At 53.5% G+C, this 16,507-nt stretch overlaps 5 protein-coding genes across 5 annotated transcripts; 2 read left to right on the forward strand and 3 right to left on the reverse strand.

The window, feature by feature from the left end:
• Positions 1–3,320: 3,320 nt before the first annotated feature.
• On the reverse strand, positions 3,321–5,086 carry J4E79_001027 (uncharacterized protein; the record flags this gene model as incomplete). Its single annotated transcript, XM_049349938.1, has 2 exons — positions 3,321–4,591; positions 4,657–5,086. 2 exons carry the CDS (start codon positions 5,084–5,086, stop codon positions 3,321–3,323), a joined length of 1,701 nt encoding a protein of 566 aa, XP_049215097.1.
• A 1,493-nt stretch (positions 5,087–6,579) lies between these two features.
• On the reverse strand, positions 6,580–7,770 carry J4E79_001028 (uncharacterized protein; the record flags this gene model as incomplete). The annotated part of the gene is made up of 4 exons (XM_049349939.1): positions 6,580–6,935; positions 6,984–7,196; positions 7,244–7,313; positions 7,360–7,770. 4 exons carry the CDS (start codon positions 7,768–7,770, stop codon positions 6,580–6,582), a joined length of 1,050 nt encoding a protein of 349 aa, XP_049215098.1.
• Positions 7,771–9,276: 1,506 nt separating this feature from the next.
• On the reverse strand, positions 9,277–11,551 carry PPP2R5D (Serine/threonine-protein phosphatase 2A 56 kDa regulatory subunit delta isoform; the record flags this gene model as incomplete). The annotated part of the gene is made up of 6 exons (XM_049349940.1): positions 9,277–9,604; positions 9,656–9,954; positions 10,000–10,353; positions 10,401–11,009; positions 11,064–11,444; positions 11,528–11,551. The coding sequence occupies 6 exons, from the start codon at positions 11,549–11,551 to the stop codon at positions 9,277–9,279; spliced, it is 1,995 nt and encodes a 664-aa protein (XP_049215099.1).
• Positions 11,552–12,392: 841 nt separating this feature from the next.
• J4E79_001030 (uncharacterized protein) lies at positions 12,393–14,414 on the forward strand (the record flags this gene model as incomplete). The annotated part of the gene is made up of 3 exons (XM_049349941.1): positions 12,393–12,539; positions 12,594–12,933; positions 13,108–14,414. 3 exons carry the CDS (start codon positions 12,393–12,395, stop codon positions 14,412–14,414), a joined length of 1,794 nt encoding a protein of 597 aa, XP_049215100.1.
• A 470-nt stretch (positions 14,415–14,884) lies between these two features.
• COX6 (Cytochrome c oxidase subunit 6) lies at positions 14,885–15,691 on the forward strand (the record flags this gene model as incomplete). The annotated part of the gene is made up of 4 exons (XM_049349942.1): positions 14,885–15,048; positions 15,176–15,221; positions 15,324–15,441; positions 15,573–15,691. 4 exons carry the CDS (start codon positions 14,885–14,887, stop codon positions 15,689–15,691), a joined length of 447 nt encoding a protein of 148 aa, XP_049215101.1.
• Between the last annotated feature and the right edge of the window lie 816 nt (positions 15,692–16,507).

Genomic DNA, 16,507 nt, shown 5'->3' on the forward strand with positions numbered 1-16,507 from the left:
CTAAATAAAATAAGAAAGCAGTACACGACGGAGATAAGAGCACCGAGTGGGTCTCGAGATCGGAAAGGGTTAAAGACGGTGGGCAATCCTAAGGAGCTGCACCGCGTGCGGCTAGGCAGATCTCTTATTGTCGCAACTATCAATCCGCAGGAGCACGACGGTGAGAGAGTTTGACGCGCGCGCATTCTTCAGCGGACAGCTTCGCACGGAGACGGCGTATCAAATGCGCAATCGAGTCACTCCGTCGCACCATGATCGACAGTACAGTCACATTCTATGCACGTCGGCTAGATTCCGCCAGACATGACGATGAGATCCCTGGGCAAGGCTACAAACACTATGCGGCTCAGCACGTCAGTCCGAGGATAGCTCCGTGCAAGCCTCTGACGTCGACTGCGGTGCTTCTGCAAGTGAGGCACCCAACACAGAGCCTGCAGACATGTTGACAATGGGCGCCGGCATGCTGTTGTTGAGGAGGATCAAACGGGAACAATCTCGTGGAGTCGCTTGTCTCCGCTGGGTGTGATTGCGTGCATGCTTTTGGCTCCACCCGCGTCCACCTCGCGTTTGTCAGCCAGCAACTTCACCGGCTTGGCATCGAGTCATGTTGATTCCGCCGCTGCTTCGACGCCAACGGCCCGACAACCTGCATCAGCCCTTTCCAGCTACCACCCCGCTCTGGAGCAAAAGAAGCCTCGCTCGTCGGACTTAGCTATACAACCGGTAAAGGAGTCGGCCATCTTTCGTCGTCGTCGGAACCCCCATATTTTAGACGTTCCAATACCGACTTCAGGACACGCTGAAGACGCACGTTAGCCCGTCTTGAGATTGGTGTTCTGATCCGGCATCCATCTTCGGCAACCCGACCGCGCCCTTTATTCGCGACTCATTCTCGCTCATTCTAGACTCACACACGAGTCTTCGGTACATCTCAACGCTCTGATCTGCAGCAAGGGCTTCGCCATGGTTGCACTGCATATCGCGACTCATGTCGACTCATCGACCTTGTTCTTATCTGATCAGAAATCATCTTCTTTATTGACGCTTTTTCTGGCTTCGAGCTTTGGTCTTCAGCCGCACCGACTAATTTTAGCACCCGTTGCTCTTGCGATCGACACACGATATACTCGAGCATCGGTAGATACCCGGTAGTTGCAGGGTGATATTATCGCAGTCCCCACATATCGCCATGTAGTCTCACATCAACTGATCGTAGGGCCCAGGTGTAGGCCAACACTATTACATGTACAAGAAAGGCGTCACTGCCGCGAACGACATACAAAAACACCTTTCTTTCCGCTATTAGCATTGGATGTCCAGTCCAACCTCGAGCCCACTTTGAGGTAAAGATATCGCCTGCAAGATCAGGTACTATTCAGACTACTGCTACCGCAACACTGCAGACAGATTGGAGAAGATTCACACATCAAATTCGATCTAACACTAATATTAGTATCACAGCATCGCGGCTTGCAGTAGAACTGAAACTGCATCTGCATGGCGCGTAATGTCTCTGACTAACACGAACAAACAGCACTACTTCACCACTCTTAGTTTCAGCTTGGAGCCTACAGGTATGGCTGTAGCCAGTGATCACACAGCGCCTGAACAACCGACACGAGAAGCCAAGCTGTACTACGTCATGTGTCATCCCATCGCGAGCAACACGACGCGAAGTCATGTGAAGGCTTCTTGAGTACTCTGACAATTCATACTGCAATTGGCTCTCTGTTCAAGAGGTAAGCCACGGTCAAGGCAGACTCATTATGAGCAGCTTCCAGGAGCTTACGCCAGGGGGCTCAGCGGACTCACCGCCGGTGAGTCCAAAGCATCGCATGTGCGTATCGCGTTGCTCGTCTTGCTCGCGACGATGAGCTATTCCGGGAAACAGTAGCTACGGACCACTTCACATATAAGCCAGTGTTGATGGCGACTTCAGCTAGGTTCTATCAAATTCACAATCTGTCGTCAACTCCATCGTTGCAAGAGCACTGAAAATATAATCATCGACTTCTATAAACCCTTGACATAATCATCAAAATGTCTTTCCCACCTATCCGCTTCACTCCTTTCCAAGTCTCCAGCGCACCGTCGTCTGGCCAAATAAAGACAAAGCAGCCTTCTCATCAACCGGAGACGTCCACAGCGTCCAATACGTCTGGCAACTCCACTACGTCCAGTAACTCGACGTCAAACACTGACAACTCCAATACTACGACCTCACATGACGGAAAATAGCTAGAAGTAGTTGACGAAGAACCCATCCTGGTAAGCCACCGAAAATTCAACTATTTCCGTTTTGGACATAACGAAATAGAGTAGAACGAAGATGGTCCATTGCGGCCACGATGGGTTGTATCGTATAAGCATCGGTCAAGTTCGCCTCTGTTTGAGAAATGGTCACTCTTGTCGACATCTGAGCATTTGGTTTGAATGTACTTGTCAACTTCACCTACCAATTCCACACACTTTCGTTCACTCGGTGCTATTCGGTGATCGCAACGTGGTAACAAGTCTGAGGCTCTAAAAGCAATTCCACATACATCTCCAGATTTTTTCTCAAACAATCCGCCATGCCCAATGCGTCCTTCCATGACCGTATAACTAGACCTCACTCCAAGGTACATCCTTTCATTCCAACACCCATAGAACCGGTCCTCTTCATGTCTCAGATTCATCGGCACGATGCCCCGCTCGACCCCAGCGTACAAGCACTACGGCCGTAACCCACTGCCGCGTTTTGTCGTGTCATTCGGTCGTACTTCGCGGTGACGAATACGAGGGTGCTGATGCTACTAACCCCTCATGCAATTACGCGTACACTAACATGATGCCTGCATTGTGACATGTGTTAGGGACAGTTTTTCCTTTTATCCTAAAGTACAATATATGGGCAGGTTTGGGAAGACAGATGTAAGCTTCTACGTTGACAGTGTCAAAAACCATCAGGTCATCACGACGCAATGTCGTGTCTAGAATCACCGTCACAAACACATCACAGTTGGTAAAAACAGGTATGAATAATATAACATTGAGTAATACAGATTTTCGTTTTCGCTTCAAATCGAGAAGACGTCGTGGACATTGCGAACGAACGACCAAAACCCTCACACACACCAACCCCGTTTCTCTTCCATCATGACGCCTTGCTGAACATTTTCCAAAGAAACAGGAATCGACATATGAAATTATGTTTGGGTATGTTGTAGTAGTAATCGTAGTGCCAAAGCAGTTCCTCTCCTCTCCCATGCCAATTCATGTGTCTTCGTCTTTTTTCCCCTTCGCTCTGCGAATAGAGAGCTAAACAAGCCTTCCTTCACCTACCTCTTCTCACCCATTTGCACACCCGCCTCAAGCGCAAGCGGTGTCTTCTCCCTCTGCTCTTGTCCCTGACCGCTGCTGCTCGACTCACCCTGTGGCCTCCGTCCGATGCGTGCGAGCCAGCTCTCGGCACTCTGTACGGTGCCATCAACGACAGTAGTAATCTGGCCCATCATATCCAGCCCCTCTTTTGCAAATGCCAGCATGCGGTTTGCGCCTCTAACCTCATCGCCGCCCGCGTGTTCATTGTTCGCGTTGCGGCCGGCGAGCTGCCATCGCTGGGGTACGGAGAGCAATTGTGTTCGAACAACCGTCTGGGCGTTTTGCGGGAGGGCGCCGCCGGTGTAGCGGGACACGGACTGCACGACGGATTGGAGGGTTTGCCAAATGTCTGATGAGAGGACCTTGATGCGGTCAGCAATTTGGCGGACTTGATCGTCTTTGTCCGTGTCGACGAGGCCCATTTGCGCCATGGTGCCATTGAGTTGCGTCTTATCATCCGGGGCAGCGAAGCCGGCAGACTGCCTCTGGTTGCGGAGGGCAGCTTCGTATTCTTCGAGGACGAGCTTGAGCGCGCGCATGACTGAGTCGATGTGGGTTGTTGCGCTGCGAAGAAGACCGAGGCAGAGCTTCAACGACCGCAATGATGTCTCTGACAGAGCTACACCGAGACCGGACGTTGTCATGATGAGCTGCGTGGACCAGTTGACGCGACGATCCTGCGGAGTATTTGAGCGCTGTTCGGGCGACTTGTGCGACGTTATCTCTCCAGAGATGACGGCCTCCTCATAGTTTGGAGAGCGCTGGTCGTCGTATGCAGGGAGCGACTCGGAGTATGAGGATTGTGAGCCGCCTCTTGTTCGTGACGCTGCTGCAAGAGCATCGTCGACGTCCATGGCGTCATCTGCTGGGCTCGCGATCCTTTGCCTCTTGCTCCTTGAACTCTCGCCATCTCCCTGCTCGAGGTCGCTGGGTCGTCTGTCCCCTAGATAGCGGCGCAGGCTTTTCTCCATGCCCGTTCGCCTACCCACAGATGACACAGTGTTGACCATGGGCGATCCAATGTTGCGCTCAATGAGCTCAGCACCGTACTGGACCAGACGTGGGGTGTAGCCTTTGGTGGTGTTGTAGGCTGAGATGGAGCCGTTGATGCCATTTCCAAGCCATGGGTGATTCGACGTAATCAGAGAGAGGAGTGGCTCTGGAGGTTCGCTTGTGGATTCTCGAGCAGATAGTGTGAGGGATCGTGCCGTCGGCGAGCGAACGAAGTCTGCGATGGTCAGTCAGCATGCATTCCACGTCATGAACAGCAACCGCAACAGCGTCGTGACGTACCCGGGTTCCCCAATCCGCTCAACGCCTCTGCTGCCAGCCTTACATCCGGGTCGTCCATGCTGACACTCGTTTCCCGTCTACCGACGTTGTCATCCTGCATGCTGCGCACACTCGCGGTATCCATCGGGCTTCCCACGTCTTCACGCGGTAGGCCCTCTGGCGCTCGTGTGAAAGTCGCATTGTTCGGTACTGGCAGCATGCCCCATTGCGATCTGTCGTACTGCGACCGCGGGCTGTATTCTATTGAGTTGTGTGGAGTATGACGCGCTTTCGTGTCCGGCAGGTCTAGCGACTTGATGCCAGGCAGCCTCCCATGGTCCGGCACATGGCTTGGGATATGCGTCGGAACCGAAGGGAGGTGAAGCGATTCGGGCTCGTGTTGTGTATAGGCGGGCGGCGGGGCACGCTGTAATGGTCGTTCCTGCTCCATGGTAGGATTCTCGCAGGACCGTGACGTTTCTAATCAACCCGACTACCCCACGTTCATCTATGCGCAGACCACGCCGGGTTGTGTCTCTGCGACTCTCCGATCAGTTGTCCGGTGCAGCGCTATGTCCGTGAAAGCCGTCGCAATGCCCAATGATGATGCGGAGGGTGCGCCTCGAAGGGGTATTCTGCTCCGCGGAAGCGTAATCGGAGGCCGAGTGCGAATTGGGGGACGCGATGATGTCGTTTCAGGGGATGCGAATCTCAGAAGACGCACAGCATGGGAGCGCAGCTGTAAGTATCGATCGAGAGGCGTGGAATTGTCGGTTATCGCATCGTGGAGCCGGAGGCAGGGTTGGAGGGGGATGACAGCGCGAAACGACGCCGGGCAGCAAATTGGCGATCGCCTCTCACATGTCAAAATCCTATCACATGTCACGAACAATCCACCCAAGCCAACGCCACCATGCTTGTCGGCCTTTACCCCGAGCGAAGTGACACCGACGCAGACACTTTAGTTATTAAATTCCATCGAGTAACGACCTGTAGCAATCCTTGGCGTCCTACGCATTCCCAGGCTGCATCAGAACGTCCGAACACGCTGTTATGAGTTTGGAGTTGGCACGACGATCTCAAGTAAAGCTGACGACAGGAGCCCGGTACATATGTGGGGCTACAGCCGACCTCTAAGCTACATGAGTAACGTAACAACACATTACCCGATGTACCTTACTCTTCTTCGCCTGTCTTACCAGACCTCAGCACTGCATGTCTATTGCACGTAACTTCACCAAATCCATTTTCTCTAGTGCAAATGCTTTCGGGGCCGTTAAGATATTCATGTGTTCAGCTGTAATCGCCCGTCACAGCGTGCAGGGCTGGGCTATCTTCTACTGACTGGTGTGCGATGGCTGTCATATCAAAACGAGTATAGTCGCCCGTTGCACGTGCAACTCGGTAGACTTCCCTACATTAGCTACATGTACGTCCAACGAGCGTCCGCCAAAGGCAAAGTACACACATGGAACATGAAGCAGTCATTGACGATTATGCATTATCTTTCGTTGAATATTGTCTACAACGTGCTCTACCGCCCATGCCAAAGCCCAAGACTAACACCAGAGTTGTCGTAACGCGAACCGACCAACCATGCTCTTACATGCTTTTATCGTGACACGGGGCCGGACCAAAAATGTCGAGCCCCAAACATAGCAATTACAATAAGATATGGAAATTGTAGCCCTCCAGGCTGATATCGTGTCAGGAACGAATTGGTAGGAGCCTGGCCGAAAGGTGGCTCCACTTGACGAAGATTGTTCCGAACCGGTGCTTGGCCCGTAACATCTGGCTAGCCCTGAAGAGCATCGAATGCTACATCAGATGCTATCGCAGAGTAGTTCGAGTGCTTCCACGGCGAGAGGCCGTTGTGCGTCGTCCAATGCTTCAAAGAGCTCTATCTGCCGCACAGCACTTCGCATGTCCTCCGAACGCTCGAGCTTAGGCCTTGCGGCTGCGGGTCGCGCGTCCGTTGGGTGTGCCGTTGGGCGAAGCTCCTGTAGCGACACCGTTAGTGACACCAGCACGCGAGGTCGAAAGACGCCTGCGAGCTTCACCAACAGTCGGCACCTTCTCGTCCTTCATCTCCACCAACGCGCTTGTAGCCCTGCGGCGGCCCTTGGGCACCGGCTTCTTGTACGTGGCGAAGTAGAAGGCGAGAAAGAGGAAGAGGTACGACGTGATGATGCAGATACCGGAGATGGCAGCAAACTCCTCACCAGCACACTTGCCCATGTTGGGCATGTGTGGCCAGTAGGTGCTTGTGAAGTAGGTCCACGAGGCGAAGTAGATGAAGCCTGTATGTTGTTAGAGTCTGATGTGGAATGTGGCGGAATTGGACTTACCGAGGTCGAGGACGAACTGGGTGATCTGGCCAACGGTGATGTACTTCTTCCACCAGATGCGGATGCCTCGCGCACTCTGGAAGTAGTACCAGTACATGACAACGTGTACAGCCAGGTTGAGAGTGATGACGGGCCATGAGACGGGAGTGTGACCAATGAGCTGGGTGTAGCAGAGGAGAGCGGTCGCGCCGTGGTGGTAGGTGTGGAGGAAAGCTGGGCTTATTAGCGATGCGACGTCGATGTTGGCTTGTTGCACTTACTCAATGGCTTCTTCTTCAAGAACAGGAAGCAAGTGTCAATCAACTCGAGGAACTTGGTGAGGTAGTTGAGCTGCACATGTTAGCAGCATCCTGAGCATCTCGGCGCAAGTACTTACGTAGTACAGAATGACCAGCTTGTCGGTCCATCCACCCTGGTGGTCGCAGATGGCGAAGAAAAGACCCTTCCTGACAACAATGGGGATCAATTGCTCAGCGAAGAGGAGAAGTAGGGTGCCGCTGATCGCCGTGAGGTAGAAGTTGTGGACCTTGAAGAGAAAGTTGAGCTTGAAGGGCTCACGGTTGCGCATGAGCTCTCGTCCGCCGAAGATTATGATGTAGTAGGTAATCAGCGTGACAACGCAGACCTTGAATGTCGAGAGCGGCGTCTCTCCTTGGACGAAGCGGAAGTCCTGGGGCTTGTAGCCCGCGATGGGCTCGAAGCATTTCTCGAAAATAGGCCATAATGCCAGGCCAAAGGGACGGTCGAGCGTCGGCGCGCCGACTTCAAGCCAATCTGGGCCACCCATTGTGTGCGAGTATGAGTTGGGACTGTCGAGGTTGGTGTTGTGGTGTTCGGAACGGTGGAAGCCCTGGACGTGGGGATTTAAAGGGTTGAGCCTAGCAAAGCGACTAGGTAAACAAGACAAACGTGGAGGAAGAGAAGGCAACCGCGACCGAGCAAGTGCAAAGCACAAAGGAGTGACGAGAAAATGTGAAGAAGTAAATCTCACACCGAGCCAGATGGAGGTGATGCGCAAAAGGTTATGAAGGGCCAGCAATGTTTTCTGGCTGCGCGCGGAAAGGAGGTCGGAAATGACTGCTGGGGTCTTCCGCCTCTCCCGCACCTGGGCCCAACGCGCCGTTGCACGTCCAAATTACGACACATTGCAGACCGAGGCCATTGACTTGTTTACTATTGGCTACGCTACTGTATTGCTCTCCTTTTACTTTGGTATCGCTGCTGACCGCCGCTGACTACCTTTACCATGTTCTCACACACATGCATTACCACGCTGGCTCGTGGATAGCGTGCACTTAGGCCTAACTGACGTAAAGTCCTGTAATGCAAACGTTGTCCATTGTCTCTGCGGTTCACTCGGCGCGAACCACACGTTGGCCTTTGTCGCAAAGTAGAAGCAAAGCCTCCCAGAACATGGCATCGAGTCGGATATCTTGGCGTTCCGAAAGCCGAGGCCCCCCTTGAAGTTAGCGACCTCCCAAACCGGATAACCAGGAAACCTATGCGGCTCCCCGTGTCTATTCGCGTGGTAATTTTAGCCTGCATGGCTTCGACAGTATGGGTTTCCCTTGCAACCCTTTCAGCACTGGCTACCACAAGGCGCACGAAGTAAACAACAATACCACTCATCCGTGAAAGAAGCCTCCTACGAGAGCTCACGATAGTTCTCAACATCGCACAGCTTGCGATTGATCTGCAAAGCAATCAAAAGTCTTTAGAAATTCTTTATATTCCGCGTCTATCAGTGAAGAAAGTCCCTATTTCGTCGTCTTTCACAAGAAACATCATCCGGAACACCCAAATGAAACGTTCCATGTTGTTTTGGGAAGAACCAAAGAAACTGCGACGCTTGATGCCAGATAAACCACATGATATCGCGACTACAATCAGCCCTCAAAAGACTGGCAGTGAAGCAAGGCAGCAAAAAGAGAAGAGAATGGATGCACCCAAGAAATCAAGAGCTAACAACCCGGGTAATCGTACCTCCAGAATTCGACCTTGCACGTCCACCTGATGGTCGCGACGAGACGACATGGCCAGAAGAGGAATTCGGGCGACTGTTGCTACGTGGTCGGCCAGCCGAGCGGCGAGCGCTGGACGAAACGTGGTGCTCCCCTTGCGAAGTATGATGCCGTCGCTACAAAGACGCAAAGCACAAACACGTCAGATCCACCTGAACCGAAATGCAAGTCTTGGGAAAAAAGGAAGAAAACCTAGGAGTCTAGGGATAGAATTAAGAGTACATCGATTCGGCCACACAGAATGCTCATCCAGAGTTCTAGGGACTTAAGAATCAACGTACCGAGGTTTGGCTGCCTTGACGCTCATATTCCTTTGGCCGCCTCTCTCTCGATGCTGTTCCGTCATCCTGTAGACGGAGGTTCTCCAAACGTGACTCCGAGTCATCCATACGCATCGGGTCGACGGCGGACTTCTCTGCAGTGCCGTTTGAACGTGACTCGGCGAGCTTGGCGAGCTTGTCCCAGCGATCTTGTCGACTTTGCTGTCTTTGCGTTGCGTTGTTTTGTGACTCGGCGTAGTCATGCGAACAGTCGTCGAAGAGTTGCGGGTTTACTTCCATGAAGAGCTTCATAGCATTGTACACCATGCCGTGGATGGTTCTGGGCAGATAGTCAGCAAGCAAGCCATGTCACCAGAGTTCAGATACGTACCGGTTCCAGTGTCCCTTTGAGTTTTCGTACAGCGGTGCGAACATGATTGGCAAAATGACTTCGACATTGTCGCTAACCAGATTACAGAAGTACTCGTTGTTCCAGAAGTACAGCGCTCTCTCGGCGACCTGGAAATGAGGACTGGCCACTGATTTGGCTAACTGGTTGAACAACGGCTCCTGAACTTTTGCGAACTCGGCGGGGTCCATAACCTCGAAGATGTCCTCTACTTCGTTCAGGAACATGACTTCTTTGGTGCTGTTCACCTTTGGCCAATAGCGGAGAAGACCCAAAACAACCTGAACGTGTAAGCCTAGCCTATTGGATCTGGCGTATGTCCCTACCTCTTCTGTTAATGCCGCGTCCTTTTCCAAGAACTGGACAATGCAGTACGCCAATTGTGGATGGTACATGCTCAGACTCTTGACTTTGTGGAGCGGGATGAGTACCCTCGTGAGGAATAGCTTGTGCTCCTCCTTCAATGGCAAAGCGAAACCGTTGATGATGGACCCGAGAATCTCGAGAAGCTCGGCGATACCGTTGAAGCGCTCTGTCTCGTAGATGAATTGGAAGAAGACGTTGTTGATGGATCGGCGGATGTAGGAGCGGAGGTTGAGGAATTTGCCGTATATGCGATGGAGCGTAGTCTTCAAGAAGTCGCGTTCCCGGGGGTCTTCAGAGTCGAATAGCTCGAGCAACTGCTGGTGTTAGCTAGGGGAATCTAGAGGACAGGTCGTGTACGTACGTTTAGCACGAAGCTGTGGTCTATATACGCTTTGGCAATGTTCGTGTTGAAGTCCTGGCTTTCGATGAAGCGAAGGAAGAACTCGTAGACTACCTGAATGTGCGGCCACGCTACTTCCAGCACCGGCTCGTCTTCCTCTGGGTCGAAAGCTTCGCCTTGGGGATTCATCGGGGGCGGGATAGGACGAAACAAGTTCTTCGCGAACATCTCTACGACGCGTGGATACATCTTCTCGGTGATGACCTGGCGGTTGTTGGCGACATAGTCGAGCAGCTCGTGCAGAGCCAGGCGCTTGATCTCCTTTGACTTCATGTCTCCGCTAGCATCGTTGAAGTCGAAGATGATGTTGCATTGGTCGATCTTTTGCATGAAGAGTTCCTCTCTCTTGTTCGGGGGCACCTCGTGGAATCCGGGGAGCTTTTCCAGTTCACGCTGACGTTGATCCGAGATGTCGAAGCGCGACGAGTGTTGTCTCTTCGGGGTTCGCATGCCCTCGATGTTGTCCTTGGGCGTTGCTTGAAGACGGTCGAATATTCCCGACTTCTGGCCCGCCTTTGGAGGCGCAAGATCACCGGGCATCGTCTCGGCAGCGCCAGGAGGAGGCACATGCTATTGCACTGGTTAGCCTACCAAACACATATCGGTTGATGCGCGGGTACTTACAGGCGCGCTTGGGCTGATGACGACGCTGGGTGCCAGGGGCTGCCCCAGCCTAGAGGGCGTGCCTGGACCTGCAGCGCCAGCGTTACCAGCAGCACCGGGGCTCATCATGCCCTGTCCGCCGAAAGATTGGGGTCCACCCGCGAGGGAACCGGACGAGGGCTGGGGGTTCTGTTGTAGCGACCCAATGTTGGCCGAAGCGCCATCGGCGGCGGGCTGGCTCTTGCTTCGCGCATCAGTGAGCTGCGTCTGCGACGAGGAAGGCGTAGCCTGGGCAGAGCCCGAGGGGGAGTTGGAAGCACCCAGCGACGGCGATGCAGTTCCCGAGGTGGAGTCCTTCTTCTTAGATGACTTGCTATCCTTGCTTCGAGAGAGCTGTTCGGACTATACATGTTAGCCTCCGCGCATAGAGAGGGGTAGGGGGGTGCGTGGTGTGGCCGGGGTCCATGGGGAGGACGAGCACTTACGACCCTCTGCCTGAAGCCCTTCATGGCTGTCGGAATGCGCCCACGGCCAGGTCAAGCGCAGCGGTGTTGCAGAAACGGGCGTCCGAGATGGCGGCTGGCCTCGAGGCGTCGGGGGACAGGTCGCAAGCCGATAGCGCCAATGGAAACTAGATGGCAGGCGCACACACGGGGAATCGGACACAGGAGAGCGTAGGGCTCAGGCCGACATGGAGGAGAGACGCGTGAGGTAATAGATGGTGGCTAGTGTAGCCGTCTAGGATGGTGCACGGGGAGTCGGTGGAGGGAGCAGCTTCGCGAGGGGGGGTCAGACGGCAGCCGGGGCCCTAGCAAGTTGCTGGTGACGTATAGGCGCTCTGGCTGAGGGAGAGGCGTGTATTCTGGAGCTGGAGGGACAAGTTGGAGCAGGTCGTCAACTGACAACTCAGGGCTGCTGCCAGACAGACAGCGTCGAGTGATTCGCGCTAGCCGTCCCGTAGCGAGGCCGTGCGTTTGGGCCAAAAGCCCCGCCGCAGCCGTCACGACATCCAGGATAGCTGCGAGAGTGAAGTAGCACGGCGGGCGTGTCAAGGGAGCGACTGCGCGAGAGACGGGAGTCTATTCCGCTGCTGGGCCCGCGGCAGCCTCGTATCATCTGATCTGGCGCTTTGCACGAGAGTCATCGCGAGATCGATCCCTGTCTCTATAGAGAAGCGGCGACGGGCCTCGCACTGGCCCAGGGTCTCATCACTTGTCTCTCGAACACCTACCACGGGCGTACTCAGGTAGTCTGGCCGAAGTAGACAGAAAGCTTTGAGCGACTACAAACTTTCGTGAATCTCACCGCCAGAGCGTTTTGAGCTTGCACCTCTCCACCGGGTAACCCAATATGGACAACGCCATGTCGACCGAGAACGAGCATGCGCCCTGGCTGCCTATCCCGTCACGTGCCGTCTCCGTTGTCGAGCATCCCGCCATCATCAAAAACGTTGACAAGGGCATTACCTCATTAGGTGGGCCTGTCAAACTAAGCAAGGTCAGCCGGCAATAGCAGTGCCTACCGCTTTGGGAGGGACTAACACTCGCCCAGGGCCTGCGATCACGATTGGAAACCACGACCAACGCCGAGGGTGACGACGAGCTCAAGAAACTCATCTCTGTCTCGCTGCGCCCAGACGACCCCTTTGCCAAGCGTTTGCTGTCCACGCCTGTGAGGACGAACAACCTTCTCATCAAGGTCACGGTGCCAAAACGGACAGGACGCAAACGAAAGCGTGGAACCACAGGGCCATTCCTTACTGAAGATGAAATCACTTTGACCAACAAGACGTATGTGGATGCACCAACTATCTACAGGAGCCTGCAAGACAATGCCTCGATGTACAAGGTTGCTCTGGCCGGAGTCGTAGATGAAACTCATCGGTTCCGAAGTGAGTCGAGCACAATCTTGAACTCTGTGGAACCATCACTGACTCTCCAGATATGCCTGACTTGCAGTATGCTGCTTCTCACAACGAGACCATGGTGGGTCTGCGAGACCACGTCCTGCCAAAACGATGTAAGACTAATCCCAACACACTCAAAATGTCACTAATCCATCCTAGACGAACAGTTGTTGAAGTATAATGTCAACACCGCGGCCGGTGCAGATCTGGCCAAAAGCGTTGGGCCATCGCCAGAGTTCATACAGATGCCAATCGCCTTCAACTATCGGTTCCAGCAAAACTCAAACGTCAAATACACCGATCAAGGTGTTGTCAATATACAAAGAAGCCTCGCCTACAACGCATACACAATTGTCAAACCCACAGACGAACATGTACCGACAGGACCCCGACCCGGTCTTCCAACAGAGAGAGATCTCTCACCCTATATGCAGTCACTGATTGCAAACATTAGAACTCTGCTCTTACAGAGACCCATAGTAACCCGGCAGTTACTTTACAACAGACTGGGATGGGACAAGAGAACCAAGCTTCGGCAAGCAGCCATCTATTGCGGATTCTTCTTCGAAAGCGGGCCCTGGCGAGAGGCTCTTGTCCGTTGGGGAGTCGATCCTCGCAAAGACCCTGAATATCGCAAGTATCAGACTGTGTCTTTCCTGTCTTACATCAAGTCAGGCACATCAAAGCACCGCGCGGTCTTCGATCAGCATGTCTTGAAGCTAGCAAAGATGTCGCCGGAAGAGTTGGAGACTGAGCACACATTTGATGGTGTCAATGTTTCGCGAACAGGCAACCTCTTCCAGTTCTGCGATATTACCGATCCTCTCATTGCGAAGGTTTTGGCTACAAAGGACATTCGATCAACTTGTGCACCCACCTTCCAAGGGTGGTATCACGTTGGCACTTGGGCCAAAGCAACGGTCATTCTGAAGGACAAGATGAACGCAATTATTGGCGGCGACAAACCGGATGATAGCATATATCAGCGTATCGTCGAATGGCCTGAGCTGTGGGACGATAAGGAAATGGCAGCGCAGTACAAGAGTGAAGTCGACGACCGTCACACACACCACGAGAAGAGGAGGGAACACCAAGTGATGCACAACGTGCGTTGGGCTGCAAGGAATCCGCGCTACGCCTTCGAGAAAATGGAGGAGACTGATGAGCCAGAAAACCACGCTGACGGAGACGAGGCGCCAGACGACGTCGAGGTTCCGGAGGACATGACCGAAGATCCTGTACAGCCAGATACTCTTCTGAACGCTGACATCGGGGATGCGGAGGACGACGAGGATGATCAAGATGGCGAGGTGGATGAAGACGAAGACGAAGAGATACAGGCCGGTGGCAGGAACGATGATCTGTCTGGCAGCTCAGAGCTGGATGACGACAGCGACAGCCCAGTCATGTCCGTCCGAGCAGCATCAGAGGGACCAGTCCCGTTTGGCGGTTATTACAGGGTATAAACCTTCCGAGTGTTTCTATGAAAGCGTGAGCACTTGTGGATGAAAGCCAGAATATATTGGTTCTCGCGTTCATAGCTGTTCTCTTATCTAGCTTCTTCAATCCTGTCTACAGATAGCTGGGAGCGTTGTTCAAGGACCTTCAAAGACAATGGCGTGCATTGCCTAAAAAGGCGATGTCACGCGCATGAAGAGAACTCAGATACAGGTTAGAATTTGAAGAATGCTTCAACAGTGATTTATATGATTAAGTGCGGCAGCGCGACTATGCCGTCAGTCTCAGGAACGGGTGCGACCCACTTTTAAGACGGCTTGGCTTGGGCGCAACTCGGATCGCCTGAGCTTTCGTTTTCGTAACCTCACGCGAAATCGCACCACCGACACCACTACTCATCGACACACTGCCGGCTACGCACGCCCAGCAGCCCCGAATCCACCTCCCGTAGCTTGCCAGTAGCTCTCCAAATCGCAACATGTCCTTCGTCCGCGCCGCGTCGAAGGTCAGCCGAGTGGGCGTGCGAGTCCCGGCCTACCGAGCAACCCCTGTTGCGTTGAACACCCAGCGTGCTTTCTCGCAGTCGGCTGTCCGCAAGAGCGATGCGCATGCCGAGGAGACATTCGAGGAATTCACCGCCAGGTACGACCAATCCGAGGAGGGGCTGTAGAGTCGGACGGGCAGGAGTCATGCGGAGATCATGGACAGCCATTGAGCGCCATTGAGGATATGACGAGCTCCATCGCTGACTTGTGCTTCTTCAATATAGATATGAGAAGGAATTCGAGAAGGTGAACGACGTTTTCGAGCTTCAGGTACGTTGTTGTCTCCACGATGTGACCCCACCGGTATCACCCGACATGGGTTGGGCAACTGTGGGATGCCACGAACAGAGTCAATAGGCTGACAATCGCCAGCGAAACCTGAACAACTGCTTCGCCTACGATCTCGTTCCCTCAACCACCGTCATCACCGCCGCTCTCCGCGCTGCCAGGCGCGTGAACGACTTCCCCTCAGCTGTCCGGGTTTTCGAGGGTACGTCTTCTACTACGTTCCCAATATCAGTCCTGTCTCTTTCTACACAAAAGGGAGCCAAACGGACTCTGGACTACGCTACTTCGGCATCCGGCCAACCTTGAGACGTTGATTACTAACATACGTCACAGGTATCAAGTTCAAGGTCGAGAACAAGGGTCAATACGCAGAGTACCTCCAGGAGCTCGAGCCCATACGCGAGGAGCTCGGCATTCCTCTCAAGGAGGCCATGTACCCCGATGAGAAGTAGAGATCAGAGGATCAGGCTGCGCATATTCGTTATCCCCATGTTCCCGCCCCCACATTTTGACATCGAATACCATGGTGCGCCTCTCCAACAATGTAAATGTCAACCTTTCTATTTCTTATCTTAGACGGAAGACCGGACGTGGATGTGTGGCCTTGTATAACTATGGTGATGTTCTCTGTTTCACACAAGATAACCGCAGAATTGCATATGATTGGGAGGCTATGAAGGGTGAGTCAGGCGACGGCAGGTAGTTGGATAGATGTATAGTGTTTGTATCTTGCAGCAAGTCCCATCTGACCCGTGAACTTCTGAACGCAGTTTTTGTTGTGATCTTAGTCCGCCGAAGCATGCACTGGAAGAAATGCGTTGCGGCTGCGGCTCTGCAGGAGTTTCGCATATTCATTTGCAGATGGTGGCGCGATGAATCGCGTTCAATAATATCCATCACGTCCCAAATCACATAAGAAGCACACATCAACACCAGGTTGCCAGAACCAGCTGAAGTCTGGTGTGGAGAGATGACTGTTGGATATATGCCGGACATGGATTGGAAGGTGCCACCCGCACGGCGCACAGGGGTGGCGCCGACCAATGAGAGCGACGCGCTAAGTTTTGGGGGTCGGCGTGCCTCCCTCGCTCGTCAGCTCCAGGCTAAGTGCTCTGCAGAAGCTCATCCATCACTCCAAGTCGCGACTCCATACCCGCACTCGGGACGCGCCCTCGCCCCACCACCAGGCCTCACTTCCACAATAACGATTGTAATGACCATATAGGCCATCCCGCCTGCACCTTCCTTTTCAAAATTTAATATTCGAC

Source organism: Alternaria viburni (assembly GCF_023758015.1).
Source record: "Alternaria viburni strain BMP 2772 chromosome Unknown scaffold_2, whole genome shotgun sequence".
Classification (NCBI taxonomy): domain Eukaryota; kingdom Fungi; phylum Ascomycota; class Dothideomycetes; order Pleosporales; family Pleosporaceae; genus Alternaria; species Alternaria viburni.